This window comes from Columba livia, chromosome 4, assembly GCF_036013475.1.
Source record: "Columba livia isolate bColLiv1 breed racing homer chromosome 4, bColLiv1.pat.W.v2, whole genome shotgun sequence".
In the NCBI taxonomy this organism is placed as follows: Eukaryota; Metazoa; Chordata; class Aves; order Columbiformes; family Columbidae; genus Columba; species Columba livia.
Window position 1 is genome coordinate 59,815,895 of NC_088605.1, and position 14,716 is coordinate 59,830,610.

The 14,716-nt window shown below is 46.0% G+C and overlaps 1 protein-coding gene across 4 annotated transcripts; it reads left to right on the plus strand.

The window, feature by feature from the left end:
• The first annotated feature begins 1,391 nt into the window (after positions 1 to 1,391).
• LOC102088045 (uncharacterized) lies at positions 1,392 to 7,111 on the plus strand. Of its 4 annotated transcripts, none has more exons than XM_065062021.1 (7): positions 1,392 to 1,727; positions 2,314 to 2,564; positions 3,480 to 3,539; positions 4,196 to 4,327; positions 5,436 to 5,582; positions 6,373 to 6,433; positions 6,619 to 7,111. In XM_065062021.1, exons 2-7 carry the CDS (start codon positions 2,400 to 2,402, stop codon positions 6,720 to 6,722), a joined length of 669 nt encoding a protein of 222 aa, XP_064918093.1. In that variant the 5' UTR covers positions 1,392 to 1,727; positions 2,314 to 2,399; the 3' UTR covers positions 6,723 to 7,111. The 4 variants fall into 4 exon arrangements, with proteins under 4 accessions (XP_064918093.1, XP_064918096.1, XP_064918094.1 ...); XM_065062020.1 differs by having other exon boundaries at positions 1,585 to 1,727; positions 2,319 to 2,564; positions 6,619 to 6,948; XM_065062024.1 differs by lacking the exon at positions 5,436 to 5,582 and having other exon boundaries at positions 1,570 to 1,727; positions 6,619 to 6,948.
• The last annotated feature ends 7,605 nt before the right edge of the window (positions 7,112 to 14,716 follow it).

Sequence of the window (14,716 nt, forward strand, 5' to 3'; positions counted from 1 at the left end):
GTGAATTTTAAAGATTGCTTTAATTGCGCTATGAAGGCAATGCAGATATTAAAATATTCAACAGAACCATCGCCTGTTCTTGTTTTTGTGTGTCTTGGTGTGGGTCATCCTTTGATCTCTCCCCCTTGCTTGTGTACTCTGTGGGTGCTTTGCAGCCATTTATTGCTGGTGTGTGGGAGTGGGATTTGGTGCGCAGTTAACACACATTTAGGCCGCACTGTATCAATAGTGAACTAACAACAGAACACTCCTGACACTACTGCCTTGTTTTTTTCCTGGCAACTTTGCCGCTTTTCCTATTCGCTTCTCTCTTCTCAGTGCCTATAACATTTGCTTTAGTTGTGTTGTGATACGGAAGAACATCCTGCATGTTTGTCCCAAAGTGTCTTTAACAGTTGTACTTTAAAACATGAGTGTGCACGGGTGTATTTTTCTCTCAGGGAGCAGGCAGGCACGGCAGCAAGCAGCAGCAGTGTCTTCCAGGCAGGTAACCTTCTCCTCTCCTAATTCACTGTACCCTCCTGCTGGGTGAGCTGCGAGGAAAGGGGCAGCACTTGGGTGCCTTCCCTGCCCTCTGTGATCGCTGCCATTGCTGTGGTGCCTCAGGGCGCCCTGTGCCATGGTGGGTGGGCAAAGGCTGCGCTCTCTCCCTCCACAAGGGCGCGGAAGGGACTTTTTTGCTCCCTGTTACGCCTGGCCTTGGCGTTGCCAGTTGCACCTCCATGGCCCTAAAGCTGCAAACATGAGTGCTTGCTGTGTGTTGGCCATATCTCCACATCAGGCTGTGTGGAGGGTGACACTGGGTTTGTGGATGCTGCAGGGGGCTGGCTTCACCCAGCCTGGTTGTGTTCCAGTCCTAGACTGGTGGTGCGATCCTTTGCCCACACCATGGAGAAGCTTTGGGTTTATTTAAAGATAGAGAACTTATGAACTGATTTAAAAAAAAAATAGTTTACAGTGCTTGTTAGGACCAGATTTGTGGGTACTTGTGCTTTCTTTCCAAGGCAGAGAGGACACCTATGTGCCAGAGGAGCCATTGCCAATCAATCTAAATAAACTGATCACACAAGACATTAATGGTCCGGACAGAGAGGGTTTCCCCAACGTAAGGTGTTGTCCACACCTGTTGTGCAAAGCAGCACTTAAGTCTGAAGAAAAAAAGGACAAAAGTTCCCAATCTTTGTGAGTGTTGTTTTTTTTTGTTGTTGTTTGTTTGTTTTGGTTTGGTTTTTTTTTTTTGGGGGGGGGGTGTTTGTGGGGTTTTTTGTTTGTTTCAGGTTTTGGTTCGGTTTTGCCGTTTTGTTTTGTTGGGGTTTTTTTTCGCAGCAACGCGGAACTTTTTCTTTTCCCCTCGGAGGCGGGGCCGCAGCTTCCCCCGTACCCGCTCCGCAGCTTCCCCCGTACCCGCTCCGCAGCTTCCCCCGTACCCGCTCCGCAGCTACCCCCTACCTGCTCCGCAGCTTCCCCCGTACCCGCTCCGCAGCTTCCCCCGTACCCGCTCCGCAGCTTCCCCCGTACCTGCTCCGCAGCTTCCCCCGTACCTGCTCCGCAGCTTTCCCCGTACCTGCTCCGCACCGCCGGGCGGCACTGCCTCCGCAGGGCCGGGTGGCGCGGCCGGAGCCGCCGCGGAGCAGCGCCGGTGAGTGCCGGCCGGGTCGGGCCCCCGCCGCAGGCCAGGAGAGGACGGGACAGGAGAGGAGAGGAGAGGAGAGGAGCCCCGGCCGCAGGTGAGGAGCCGGCGGCGGCAGCGGGGGTTTCTGCCGCGGCGCTTCCTGCGTTCCGCCGGCGGCGGGGACGGGGGCCCGGGCCGGTCTCCTCGGTGCCTCCGAGGGGTTCGGCCTGTGAGGTTGCGGCAGCTCCCCCGGGGAAGGGCAGCAGCGAGGGGGAGAGCTGGGTCTCGGTACCGAGACCCCCGACAGCCCCAGGAGGTACCAGCCGTTTGCCTGGGTGACCGCACAGGGGAGCAGGTGTTTCCTAGGGAGGTACGAGTTTGTCTCCTAAAAGGAACAAAATCCAAGCAAACTCCAGCACCTTTCTGGGTAGAAAAAAAGACCTGAAGGAAAACAGTTAGCGGTGGGGTCTGAAGTGAAGATCACATGGCTCTATGTGGAAACGTCAGAAACGGTGCCCTGGGCACCTGCCTGGCAGCAGCATGAGGGGTTTCTCCAAGGACACTCACCTTTGTTCGCTTTGGCTGCTGCAGATGAACTCTCTGCTCCCCGGTGAGCGTGTGGTCCTGTCATACCACACCAGCTGATGTCAGCCTGTGCTTGTTGAGTGCTGATGCTCCTGTCCCTTCTGTTCCCTGCCCAGGACAGGCTGTTTTCCCCGTCGCTGGAGTGCCACGGCGCTGCTTTCCAGCCTCCCTGTGTGGGGATTTATGTGTGGATCAAATCAGAATGGATCGCTATCGGTATTTCATCTTTAACCAGAGGAATATGGTCGTGCTGGGTCTGTTCCAGATAGCCTTCAGCACAGTGTGCGTTGTCAGCGGGGTCATTGATGCCTTTTTCAGAACAGAGACTCAGCTGGGCGAAACCAGAGCTCCAATTTGGGCTGGGATGGTAAAGTTGCACTACATTCTTTATGCTTTGTTTTGTGGTTTGTTGTTTTTTTTTCCCCACTGCTACCTACTAGCACTCAGATTGGGGGTGGGAGGGAGGCCAGGACTCCTTGCCAGCTCTTCCCTGGTTTCCTGCTTTGAATCCAGATAATAAGTTGCCTTATTGTGGTAGAGGCAGGAGAGTGCAAGCCAACTTCCCTCTCAAGGTGCTAAACAAAATATATTTCTACTGGATAATGGTGCATAGAAAAAAGGGGGTATGGTAGCAGTTGACAGGGTCTTTTGCAGAAGCATAGTGGCCACAGAGGGGCTAGTGAAGTTGAGGAGGGGAACACTTCTTCAGGGCGTTGAGAACTACTTCATCCTCACATCAGAGAGATGAAGGGCTGGGTGTGATCAGTGTCCCCCAGTACAGAGCCACTAATTCTCTGTACCCAGCGAGGAGCAGCGCTACCCCCAGCTGGCAGCGGCACCATCCCTTCCTGGCATTCATGACCCTGACGCTACTGCCCGCACCCGCACGGGGGCTTTACTGGAGCACGCTCCTTCATCCAGAGGCTGCCCATCTCTTTTATAACTTCCTTCCATCTGCAAGATGCGTAAGGGCTTGGAAAAGCAGTGCACATTTTCAGCACTTTTAATCAGACTTATTTAATCAATTTTATTATTTGGCCAGAACCATAAAGCCAGTCAGAGTCTTGCCATGAGGGCAGCAAGTGGGCAAGATGCATTTCAGGCAGTGTCCTGCCACAGGAGATGCTGCTGAGAAAAACAGAAGAAATCAGCATTTCTCTTTTCATTTCTGACCCAACAGTTACTCTGATCCAAGCCTTGAAAATGAGGGCCTTTCATCTGCTCTGTATTAGCTTATCTTCTGAATCCGATACTTGTTATGAACTCCTTTTGTGGTCTGCAGGTGATGGGAGTCCCAGGCGTCCTGGCTTTGTTTTCCTCTCAGAGGAAGAATCCAGTTCTCGTAAGCTGGGCAGGGGGTTTGTGTGTGTACGGGTTGGGGGTAAAATGTTGTCAGGGCAATCGAAAGTGGTTTTGGTAGGGAATGAGCTAGCTGGTCCTTCTGCAGGATTGAGAGCTTTTTTCCTTGAGTTATCTTCATAAAAGCTGCTACATTCCTAAGAAAAGGGAGGGTGCAGTGTTACCTTGCTTTCTGCTGCAGCACACGAGCGGTGGCTGTAATAGCAAGCAAAAAGCTATAACAACGCTTGCTTTTGAATGCATTTCTTTCAGTGTCCCTTCTTATTATTAAGAATTGTGTACACTAAAATAGGAAAACAAGGTAATTGACTTGCATTTCCTAGGCAGGTCTCTCCAGCCACATAAACTTCAAGGGGGAATATTGTTCATAAGTAAGAGATCTCTAAGAACAAAGTCTTTCAGCCCAGCTAGGTTAAGATTTGGGACTAAATTATATCTCAGTGATTCAGTATCATGGAAACCTTTACTGGTCTGTGTTTGGCTTCCAAGCGGCTGTTGCTACTGGGTGCTTTTCAGTTATGGGAGGTCAAAGGCTGGTACCTACAATTCTTGCTAGTACAATTTTTTTAATTAATTGTGTTGATTTGTCAGAGGACGGTTTTAATTCCTTTCTTTTTGTCCTTTAATTTCTCTGTATAGGTGAACGTGCTGATAGTTGCTTCCATAATCTCTTGTGTTGCCATCCTCATCGTGATAGTTTATAGCTCCTTCACACTGAACTATGGTGAAGAGGAGGAGCTGAGTTCTACCCCAGTCCATGTTATCCATACAGTAAGTATCAATATCATGCTTATTACTGGGAAACATGACTTTCTTATTCTGCACGCATTACCAGGCATTACCTGGAAATAGAACCAGACTTACAGTGTGCCTAAATTAGAGTTTGAAGTGGTGCCTGCAGCAGTGCACTTGTTTTTGTTTTTTTTTTTTAAATAAGTGAGTCTACACTTAAGTATCAAGTTAGGTGCTGAAAATCACAAAACCTACGCAGGACTAGACAGAGATTTTACAGCTGGCTCCTGCCGTTCGCTGCCGCCACAGCATGGCTAGGATGGGTGGCAGTGTGAACTACCGCCCAGCCTCCCTGGACCTCTGTCTGAGCTGTGACGAGCTCTGAGAAGCAGCTGTTTGAGAGCAGCAGCTCGTCCCTGGAGGTCTGCACAGCGGGAATGCGCCTCAGTGCACTGCAGGCAGGGTAACTGCTGTCGCTGGGTGCCAAAGGGTTGGCTTGGACCAGGAAAAATGATGGTACTGCCCATGGAAAGGAGGAGTTATTGCCCTGAGCCCTGGGCTGGCTTGAGGCAGCAATTGCTGGGCTTGAATCTTTTCCAGTGGGCGCATCAGATGATAAAGCTACAGCAGTTACGGGTCAGCTGATTAAAACCAAATATTATTTCAAGTGTATCCCCTCCACAGTCAAGCTGAAAAGAAGGAAAGAGTTAGCTCTTTGGTACCCCAAACCTGGTACAAGCAATGGCTCCCTGTGAGGTTGAAGGTAGATCCAGGTAGGTGAAGCTGTTACTAGTTTATTGCAGGACAAATCGAAACGGCAGGCTGCTACGGTGCAGTACAGCAAGAAGACGTTTCTCTTATTCAGTGTGAAGAAGAGCAGACCTTCTCTGGATTCCTGCTCATTCCGAACCTCATGCTGCTGCGTATTGTCTTGCATTTAATCAGAAGCCCCAAATACTGCTCTTTTCCAATTTGAGGTTCGCACTTGGCTTGCTCTTCGGAGCACAGGAAGAAAAGCCTTTAATAACAGTGACTGTGAACCAATCTGCTACGATGCAACTGCAGCATTCCTGCAGTAACTAGAATATTTTTGGTGGCTAACTTCACTTTTTGGTTGTGGCTTTGACCTTTCCTTTTCTGCTTGCAGAGGTTTGTACTTAATGAAGTAGTCAAGGGTGCTAATATAGCCATGTTAGCTGCGTCCCTCTGCAGTGCTGGTGTTGTGCTGGTGATGGCTCACTTGGGATGCCGCAGCCTTCCACGCTGCTCGTGCTACGATAGCGTAACTGGGATGGTGAGTTGGGGCATCCCTGTGTTTGTACTGAATGTGGGTGGGAGGGGAAGAAGATGGGGAGAAGTTGTGTTCTTCTTCTATAAACCTAGCCTTAGTCATCCAGGGCTAATTCTAAGAAATTAAGTGGATCTTAGGAGGGTTTTATACTTTTTGTATTTTTCCTTTTACTGTCTCCCTCTTATTTACAGTTCTGTGTAAGACCTAGCATAAGTTATCATCTTCATTTTCCAAATGTATAGTGCTGAAGCTACTGTGGTCCCATTTCCCATTAATTCCTGCACTCCTCAAAAACTGCTCCTTTTTCTCTTACCTTTAAATCAACAATTGCTCCTGGTACAAAGACTTACTGAGTCTTACACATCAAGATGCCTTATCCATAGAACTACAAGTTCAATAATAAAAATATCCGCGGTGCCGTGTGTGCAGTGTCAGGGAGAAGACACGCCACATTTTACTGCTCATGTATGAGGACTCTACCTCGGGTTACAGGGCACGCTCTGCACATCTCTGCTGAGAAAGCGCAGTAAATACCAGCTGCTTCTCTACTACAGTAATTCTGATGCTGTATTAAAGCACATGCATCAGACCATCTAATTTGATAAGGAATTAATGGGTATGGGTTACAAGGCAGCTGTTCTTGACTAAAGATACCAAACATGTAATGTGACGCTGCTTTAAAGCTAAAACTTGTTAGGAGGAGTGGACTACAGAGACTTTAAAAATGAGTTTGGGTATATCTTATTGAAAAAACTCACACATTAGTTTCTCAATGGTGTTGTTTCTTTCATAGGAATGGTTGCAACCCAGTGAGGACCAAAATCAGGCTGTGGAAATGGTTTGTGCTGTGCAAAGTGAGTAACTCTTTCCATCTGTGCATTTGGATGTTCTCCAGGGATGTGGAAAGAACATCCTGAATAAGTTTTACATCCCAGGCCAAAATCCTGATAAGCAATATACTTGGAACCAAAAGGAAGTCAGGATTTTGTGCAAGCGTCTATACCAAGTTTAAGGGTTTCTTCTTTCCCTCCCCACACAGGTCGTGGGGGCAGAATTTTTAACTTCCCAGATGAGTTTCCAGCTCAGGACTTGGACACAGAGGAAGATGCATCCAAGCCTCCACCATATATCAGAATGGCTTGAAAAAGTGGTCAAACATTTTAAAGCTACTCATCTAAAAATGTGGCCAGACAGATGTAAGAAGTTCTTCCGCTTTAAGGATGGTTATGCACTTTTCCTTGGCCTTTTAAAAAAGCACACACAGACAGAGAGAACTATTGAATGCCCAGCGTTCAAGGAAGATGACAGTGCAAAATGGAAGATCTGCTGATGTTTTTGGGCATTTAGACATTGTATAGTTGAAATACCTCATTGCCTCTGGAAAGCGTGGGCATTTTTTCCTCCAACTTTTTTACTTAAATCATGTTTTATTCCACCAGAATTCACCATGCAATTTGTCTAGCAGTGCTAGCCTTAGGCATTCAAATATTAAATACAATTAATTTTTAAAATAAACTGGTTGTGGAATATTTCCCCCTTCCAATGCTGTCTTGATTTCTCCCCCTCGCCCACAGAATTATTTGGACGATACGATAGTGGGTGAAGGATAATGAAGGACTCACTTCATTACTGAGCTTCAGAGTGCTTCCCCTCTTCCTCTTGGCAGGGATGGGGACAGGTGAAATTTATGATACGAAGCCTCACCAATGCCTTCCAGGTACCTCTGTCAAAACGTGGATTCTGTGGGATGTGTGAAGGTACAATTAGTTTTAGTCCTAAAGTGTAAGCCTGGAGTGTGGTAGGAAACTGAGTTGCAGAAGCTCCTCTTACAGAGTAATTTAGATACTCTGAATTCAGTTCAGGTTTTTCTATTTTGACTTTGGAGACTGAAAGTTCAAAAAAAAGAGCATATTTTGGGGCCCATAGGACCGAAGTCCCACGTTGGAGATTCTCTAGATGACTTCTTTGTCCTTTAGACCAAGGAGCTACACCTTCCAGTCAACTTCCAGCAACTGCTGAGGTGCATAAAGCTCCCATATGTACCTTATGGTTCACTTTCAGGTAGGCTTAAAGTTCAACCCGAAGTTTTCAGTCTCTATTCCTGAGGTTTTCCTACTTGCATCAGTATGAGCTGGAGCAAAAATATTTAATTAAGAAATTAACAAATGGTGGCACCAAACCCACTAACTGCAAAATCCACTTTCAACTTAAACCTGACTATATTTTTACAGCATTGGCCTTTAATATGGTAATTTATAATATCGTAATTCAGAAAGTGATGCTGTGCCTTTTTCTCTGGTATAGTGCCTGTCAGCAAGCATCAAAGCACCAAGTATGACCACTTTCTCCAACCTCAGATGCTTCTGGCATAACTCCAAACAATGTGATGAAACATAGGGGATTTTCTTTCCCCCAATTAACATAAACTGCTTTTCTTGTACATTAAAAGAAAGTAAGAATCCCTCAGAGGTTATTGTGATTGCTAATACCTAGAAGTAGTGTGGCTTTGATTCTCTTTTAGTCTAAAACAGATTTTGCCTTTGAAAGCAGAAACTTGCTGGAAGTAGTTTGTTGCTAAAATGCAGTGCTCAGCCACTGTGTTATTTCTGGGTGGAAATTACAGTCCCATTAGAAATACTATTCTGTAACTAGTTGTTATGGTATAGGAAGGTATATACTGAGCGTAATTTGACAGTGTTCAACAGCTAGCTGAAGAGAGCAATTAGATTCTATTGTGAGCATGCAGAGTGAAAGCCCATAGCCCCTGTTCGAATGCAGCACAGTTTCCATCGGCCTGGAAAGACAACTCCTGAAACAAGGGGCACTGCCGAGGGTCTGAGTCCAGCAGCTGGGCTGTGCAGGGCTGACGCAGCTGCCGCTGACACGGGTCGGGCTCTGCTGGCACAGCTCTGATGCATAAGCCAAGTACCCAGCCCACTCACCCTGGCCAGCTTGGAAAGGGTTGGATCAGCAGCTCTTGGTGCCAGGCACTTCTCTGCCTGCGCGGCAGGTACTTCTTTGGTTATCAAATAGCCTTAACAGCATATATTGAAGTATGAGTGTGGAAAAGAGAAGCATTCTCTGCCCTACTTCTAAATAAAAATGCACGTAGTTGATTCAGCAACGGCTATAAAGCCCTTGATGACCAGAAAAGAAGCTGAAATATGGAAATTGATGGAAACTGTATACCAATTTAACATCACTGCCTCTAATTGGTTAGCATTGCAGAAAATATATTTGTGATTGCAGCTTCCAGTGCTATATTTAGTATCCTGTTCTGCATGCTGGTTACGGTGCCTTCCCAGAGCCTGCCAGTATCTCCAGGGACTTTTCATGGTTTGCATCACCCACAGCTTTTGCTAATGGAAATCAGATGGATTTTTTTTAATTTTTTTTTTCATTTATTATGCAAACACACATCCATGTCACCTCCAGAAGAAATGGCCTCGTCATTTGTTCCCCGCAGACGTTTTTCTCGCTGGCAAAAAAGAACCGAGCCAACTTCCCTGGTCCTTCCCAGCACTGCAGGGTTTCCCCTTTGTGCTGGGAAAGGCCCATGGCTGCTGGAGGGAAGTACAGCTACACATGACAGGTGGCATTTTGTGTTGTGGGTGTAGCCGTGGATACACCTCAGCACAGTGCCTGCAGAAGAGTGCAAGCAAGGCCCGGGGAAAAAACAAAAATTCCGAGTTCCACCCGGGCTCAGAACTCGTTCTGCATCCAAACACCCTGCACACGTGGGTGCTGCACCTTATTCATAAGCACTTTATGCTTACACCACCAGGAAATACAAATAATTTGGCATTTTTTTTAAGAGGAATGGAGGCAACTGTGCCTCCAGCTCTTTTGGCGTATCAGAAACATTGTCCTCTGCGTGTCCCACCTGAGGAGGCTGCAAGCAGGGCAGCAGCACCTCGCTGTTGACGTGGCGTACAGAACCAGGTTGTGTGGTCCTGCATGAGAAAATTATGCAGACATCAAACGCTTCATGCTCACCTTCTGTTAGGGTCATTTGTGTTAGTCAAAGGCAAGAAATTACATCCGAAAAGGTTTTTCTATCTTGAGTAAGCTTAGCAAAATGTTACCCTATTCCCTGATGCACAGAACATGACGCACAAAATCCCCGGGCTATAAAAGCAAAGGCTGCCAGCCTCTCCTTTGGCGATGCACTATCAGTAGCAGCCCAAAGTTAATCAAAGGGTGTAATCAGCAGGTTAATCAGAGAAGCTGGCTCTGTGAGTTAACATTCAACTAAGGGCAAAGTATTTGCGGAGGCTGTTTCCTCCACTGCTGAGGGAGGGAGGAGGGGAAGAGGAGGGATGTTGATCCTGGTGAGGATCAGGAAACAGTTTCAGGTACTGTGTCACCCCTGGCCCCAGCCTGGGAAAGTCCTGAAAATCACAGAACTGTGCCGAAAAATGCCATTTTGATATGGACCATGCAGTTGGCTTCTTGGGGTAATGAAGGGATTTGGGGGCAGTTTTCAGTGAAGTGAAAGAGGATGTTGGTCTTGGTAAATGCTGATGTGAATTAAAGGATTGTGCTTGATCGATTGCTCTAGGTGAGACTTTTTAAACTGAGTGTGCTTGTCTTTTGAATATTCTGTCTTTCTTAGCATCATTAAAACTATCAAGCTCTTAATTATTTTTGTTTTACCCTACTGTTTGTTTTCACCATCGTTAAATTGTGCATACGTTCCTTTGCACTCGCCGATAGACATTTTCCTGTTGCTCAGGCATCTTGAGCGAGACTTGGATCGCGTTCCAGTTTCTTGCATAATGCTTGTCATACAGAACTGCATCCAAAGATAAAGAATGTAAAGCACTGATTATGTCCTACTATTGAAGACCACCCGAGAAAGTTCTAACTTTATGGTAGTTTAGAGTGTATATAATGTATGCAAACCTCTCCCTGTGTAGAAAGGGAAATAACTATTACCAGTGCATGTCTTCATTCTGCAGTGTAAGTAGGCTGTATAGGCAGTTATTTAAAGAAAGAAATACACAACTGTGTAAGCCGACACAGGCAGGTCGCAGGAACAACCAGAGGCCACAGGTGCAATGCAAAGAGCAAATTATTTTTGTTACCTTGCTACCAGGGGATGTGCGAAACAGCACTTAAGCTCCCGGGCAGAGGTCACACAAGCAGAGAATTCAGCCCTTGGTGAAGATCAATGAGCCTGCTCTTTTTGGACTGTACACAGGGGTTCACACAGGCGCAGTTTACCACAGTTTTCTGACATATTCCATCCTGTCACTCAAGAGGTGGCTTCTGCTGGGGCCGGCAAAGACGAAGTTGTTCACTTGGGCTTGTGAAGTGTATCACAGAGCAATTTACAGGGTCACACAATAAACAGGTATAGAAAAAGAAATAAACATACCTCTACAATAATGCTTTAAATCAGGTGTCCTATTCATCTTGTCAAGGAATTAAACATCAAGTAAAAGAAAGCCAGGCATTATCAGTTGATTGTTACACTTGCTGCATTAGTCCCAAAGATGTTAAATGTTGTCTTCCATGCTGGCTAGTTCATCAGTTACATTGAAGCAACACTCGCCTTCAAAATCAAAGCAGCGTTTACAGCCACTACCTACTCAGAAGAAAAAAAGAAAAAAAAAAAGAAAAAAAAAGAAAAAAAAAAAGAAAAAAGAACAAGAAACATTAATGTCAAAGTATCTTAGCATGGAATAATTCTGTAATACAGCTACCGGGGTTGTCATGCTAATGAAACACATTGCTGAGAGATCTGCAGCTGCTAATTTCTCCTAAACATTAAAGGCAAATAATTTGGGTACAGTAGAGGCTAAACAAATCTAAGTATTTACATACTGGACTTGTGGAAACATAACCTGGGCAGATGCTTGTAGTACAAGATTGCAAAGTGAGATGAGCCAGCCCATGATAGGGATGGAAAACAGGGGTGTCGTCTCCTGCCGGTAATACCAACGTGTTGCTCCAGCTCCTGCAGCTGATATCACTCTGGGTCTGATAACCCAATGGGAGGTAATTACCCACACAGTTGGAGAGCTCCGGCTTGCACTTTTTCAGATCGATCTTCAATATGATGTTGCATTCTCGACACCAGTAACACTGTTCCAATGCTGTCTCCTCTAGATAAGGTACAGGTGTTTATCGAAGATATCTGAAATTCAAGAACTTGAGATTAACAAAGGATGTAAAATAAGAGGGGAATTCTGGGTACAGAGCCACAAAGCATTCTCTGGAGTTATTATATGAATTTTTACATCTAGATCAATAGGCTACAGTCACATTTCATAATCCATTAGGGTGAATAATTCCATTTCCCCTGTAGTTAGTCCTGAAACTGTACCCACAGCAGTGTATACATATTGCCACCCCCTAGGTGGGGACAGAGGGCCCATATAATCGACCTGCCAGGTATTCAAGGCCCACCAGCCCCATTTTATCTTTCCCCATGGCCTGCATAATGCTCTGAAATGTAACTGTGTACAAGTAGCGCAATGATGTGCACGTTTTACAAGTATATAACAGCAATGGGGCTTGATTGTGAGCAATGTCCCATGCGCACGCAGCATACGCTGATCCGTGTCCACAAGCTACAGGCACAGTTAGAGCTTGAGCGTGCAGTTCAGCAGAGATCGTATTATCTGTTATTGCTTTGTGACTCAAGTGAATCATCTTCATTGTGCTCTTCTATTAACCCTTCATAAGGGGAAGCCTCCTCCACAGAAGAAGTGGGGATAAAAGTGCTCCAATGCCTAAAAATCCCCAAAAAGGCATATAATTGTTTTACTGAGACTGGCACAGAAATCTGCTGGGTTGTTTGCTGTACCTTATCTGTCATTTCTTTAATCCGTCCATGTCAATCTATTTCTAGAACTAGTACAGTAGCACTAGGGCCCTGTGTTTTAGTCAGGTAATTTGCCTGGCCTTGGTCCTGTTAATGCACTTTCAAAAATTCGGCAGCTGCTTCATTTTCTTGTTGTGACACTGCCATAGTCAATAGATCATCAATATAATGGCAAACAGTAATGGCACCCAACCATAGTGCTATATTAGCTAAGAGCATTCAATGACAAATGGAAGGACTGTGTTTGTAGTCCTGAAGCAATGCTTGGAAAGCATTAATATATTGCTGCTGTTGCCAGGTAAAGGCAAACTGGTCTTGCATTGAGGTGGCAGGCAGGATGGGGAGTTCCGCGCAGTGTTGGCGGTGGGGCTAGGGCTGGTCAGCTTTTTTGCATAAGTATTAACTTTTTCAATCAGCAAAACTCTTCCAATGGCGTGATCCCACCTATTTATAATCACAGAATACTAGCTTGTACAAAATCATTCCACATTTGTTTCCTCATTACCCGTGCTGTGACTCCTTTTCGTTTTGATGGCTTTCCTTCATTCACCATCCAAATAGAGGGTTCCAAAATTGCAGCCCAAATTTCTCTCAAGATATTTGCTAGAGTGCCTGCATTACCCATAGCATCTGTCACTGCTGGTATAGTCACAGGGTTTAGTGAGGCAGGTGCCCCTCTCAAAAGCTGCATTTCAATACTTCTCATCACTGCTACCCCATCTGGACCAGATCCCATAATCAACACATGAGCCATCCACATCTGCTGCACTAAATTAATAGTTTCCTCCATTGTACACCAATTTCCAAGGGACAACACCAATTCAACAGGTTCAGCATATGCTGTTGAAACTGCTGCACACAACCACTGATATAGCACAGGTTCAATAATATCTTGCCTGTCAGGACCTCTGACATTTTGCAGCTGAGCATATCTCATTGTATCTGATCATCATTGGCTATAGAGCTTAATAAATAATTTTCATTTGCATTGATAGATGCAGCTTCACTATCCTGAGCTCACAAAATCCATGGCAGTATTCCCTCACCACTCTTCTGCTGAGACACCTCTAAACATTCCCTTAAGTCTCTCGGAGCATAAGCACGTACAATCTGCCCCCGTGATCTGCTTGCTCCTGCTGCTGCATGATTTGTATGGGGGACTGTGCTCCCACCACCTCCCTACTATTCAAGTCAGAATCAAATTAAAACTCAATATCGTAGTCTGAGGAGTCACTCCAAAGATTTCCATCCCACTCCTTGGGCTTCCGAGACTGCTTTGGGGTGAGAGCACGAACCTGAGAACTCAAAAACTTATCTTTACATATTTATCCCTTTGTTTCTTAATATTAGTGACACGTGCTACCAACCGCTCTATGTTACCTTGCAGCTCATAGCATCGCTCTGCTTGAACAGGAGCTACTGTGGTTAGTAGATCGAGAGAGGTCCTCCTTCCCCTCTACTCCGCCCTGGTGAGACCACACCTGGAATATTGTGTCCAGTTCTGGGCCCCTCAGTTCCAGAAGGACAGGGAACTGCTGGAGAGGGTCCAGCGCAGGGCAACAAAGATGATTAAGGGAGTGGAGCATCTCCCTTGTGAAGAAAGGCTGAGGGAGCTGGGTCTCTTTAGTTTGGAGAAGATGAGACTAAGGGGGGACCTTATTAATGTTTATAAATATATAAAGGGTGAGTGCCATGAGGACGGAGCCAGGCTCTTCTCGGTGGCCAACAATGATAGGACAAGGGGTAATGGGATCAAACTGGAACACCAGAGGTTCCACTTAAATTTGAGAAAAAACTTCTTCTCAGTGATGGTGACAGAGCACTGGAACAGGCTGCCCAGGGAGGTTGTGGAGTCTCCTTCTCTGGAGACATTCAAAACCCGCCTGGACATGTTCCTGTGTGACCTCATGTAGGTGTTCCTGCTCCAGCAGGGGGATTGGACTGGATGATCTTTTGAGGTCCCTTCCAATCCCAAACATACTGTGATACTCCTTGCATGATCACCTTTGCATCCTGTAAAAACCCAACCTCCTTTTCAAATTCTCTTATGTAATCTCTCTGTAATGCCACAACTTCACAGTCAAGCACTCCAAGACCAGTAACTAACAACCATCCCAATCTTCCTGATAACTTGTGAGAAGAATCCACCAGCATTTTCCAAGGGAACATGCACACAGCCGTTTCAGTTGCCTGGAGGGTAACCACCACCCACTCACCTGTCTCAGGCAATCCCTCCAGCAAGGCCAGTTAAGCCAGAAAAGCAACCTCAGAGGCACAGGACTTCAAAGTGGGCCATCCCACTTTT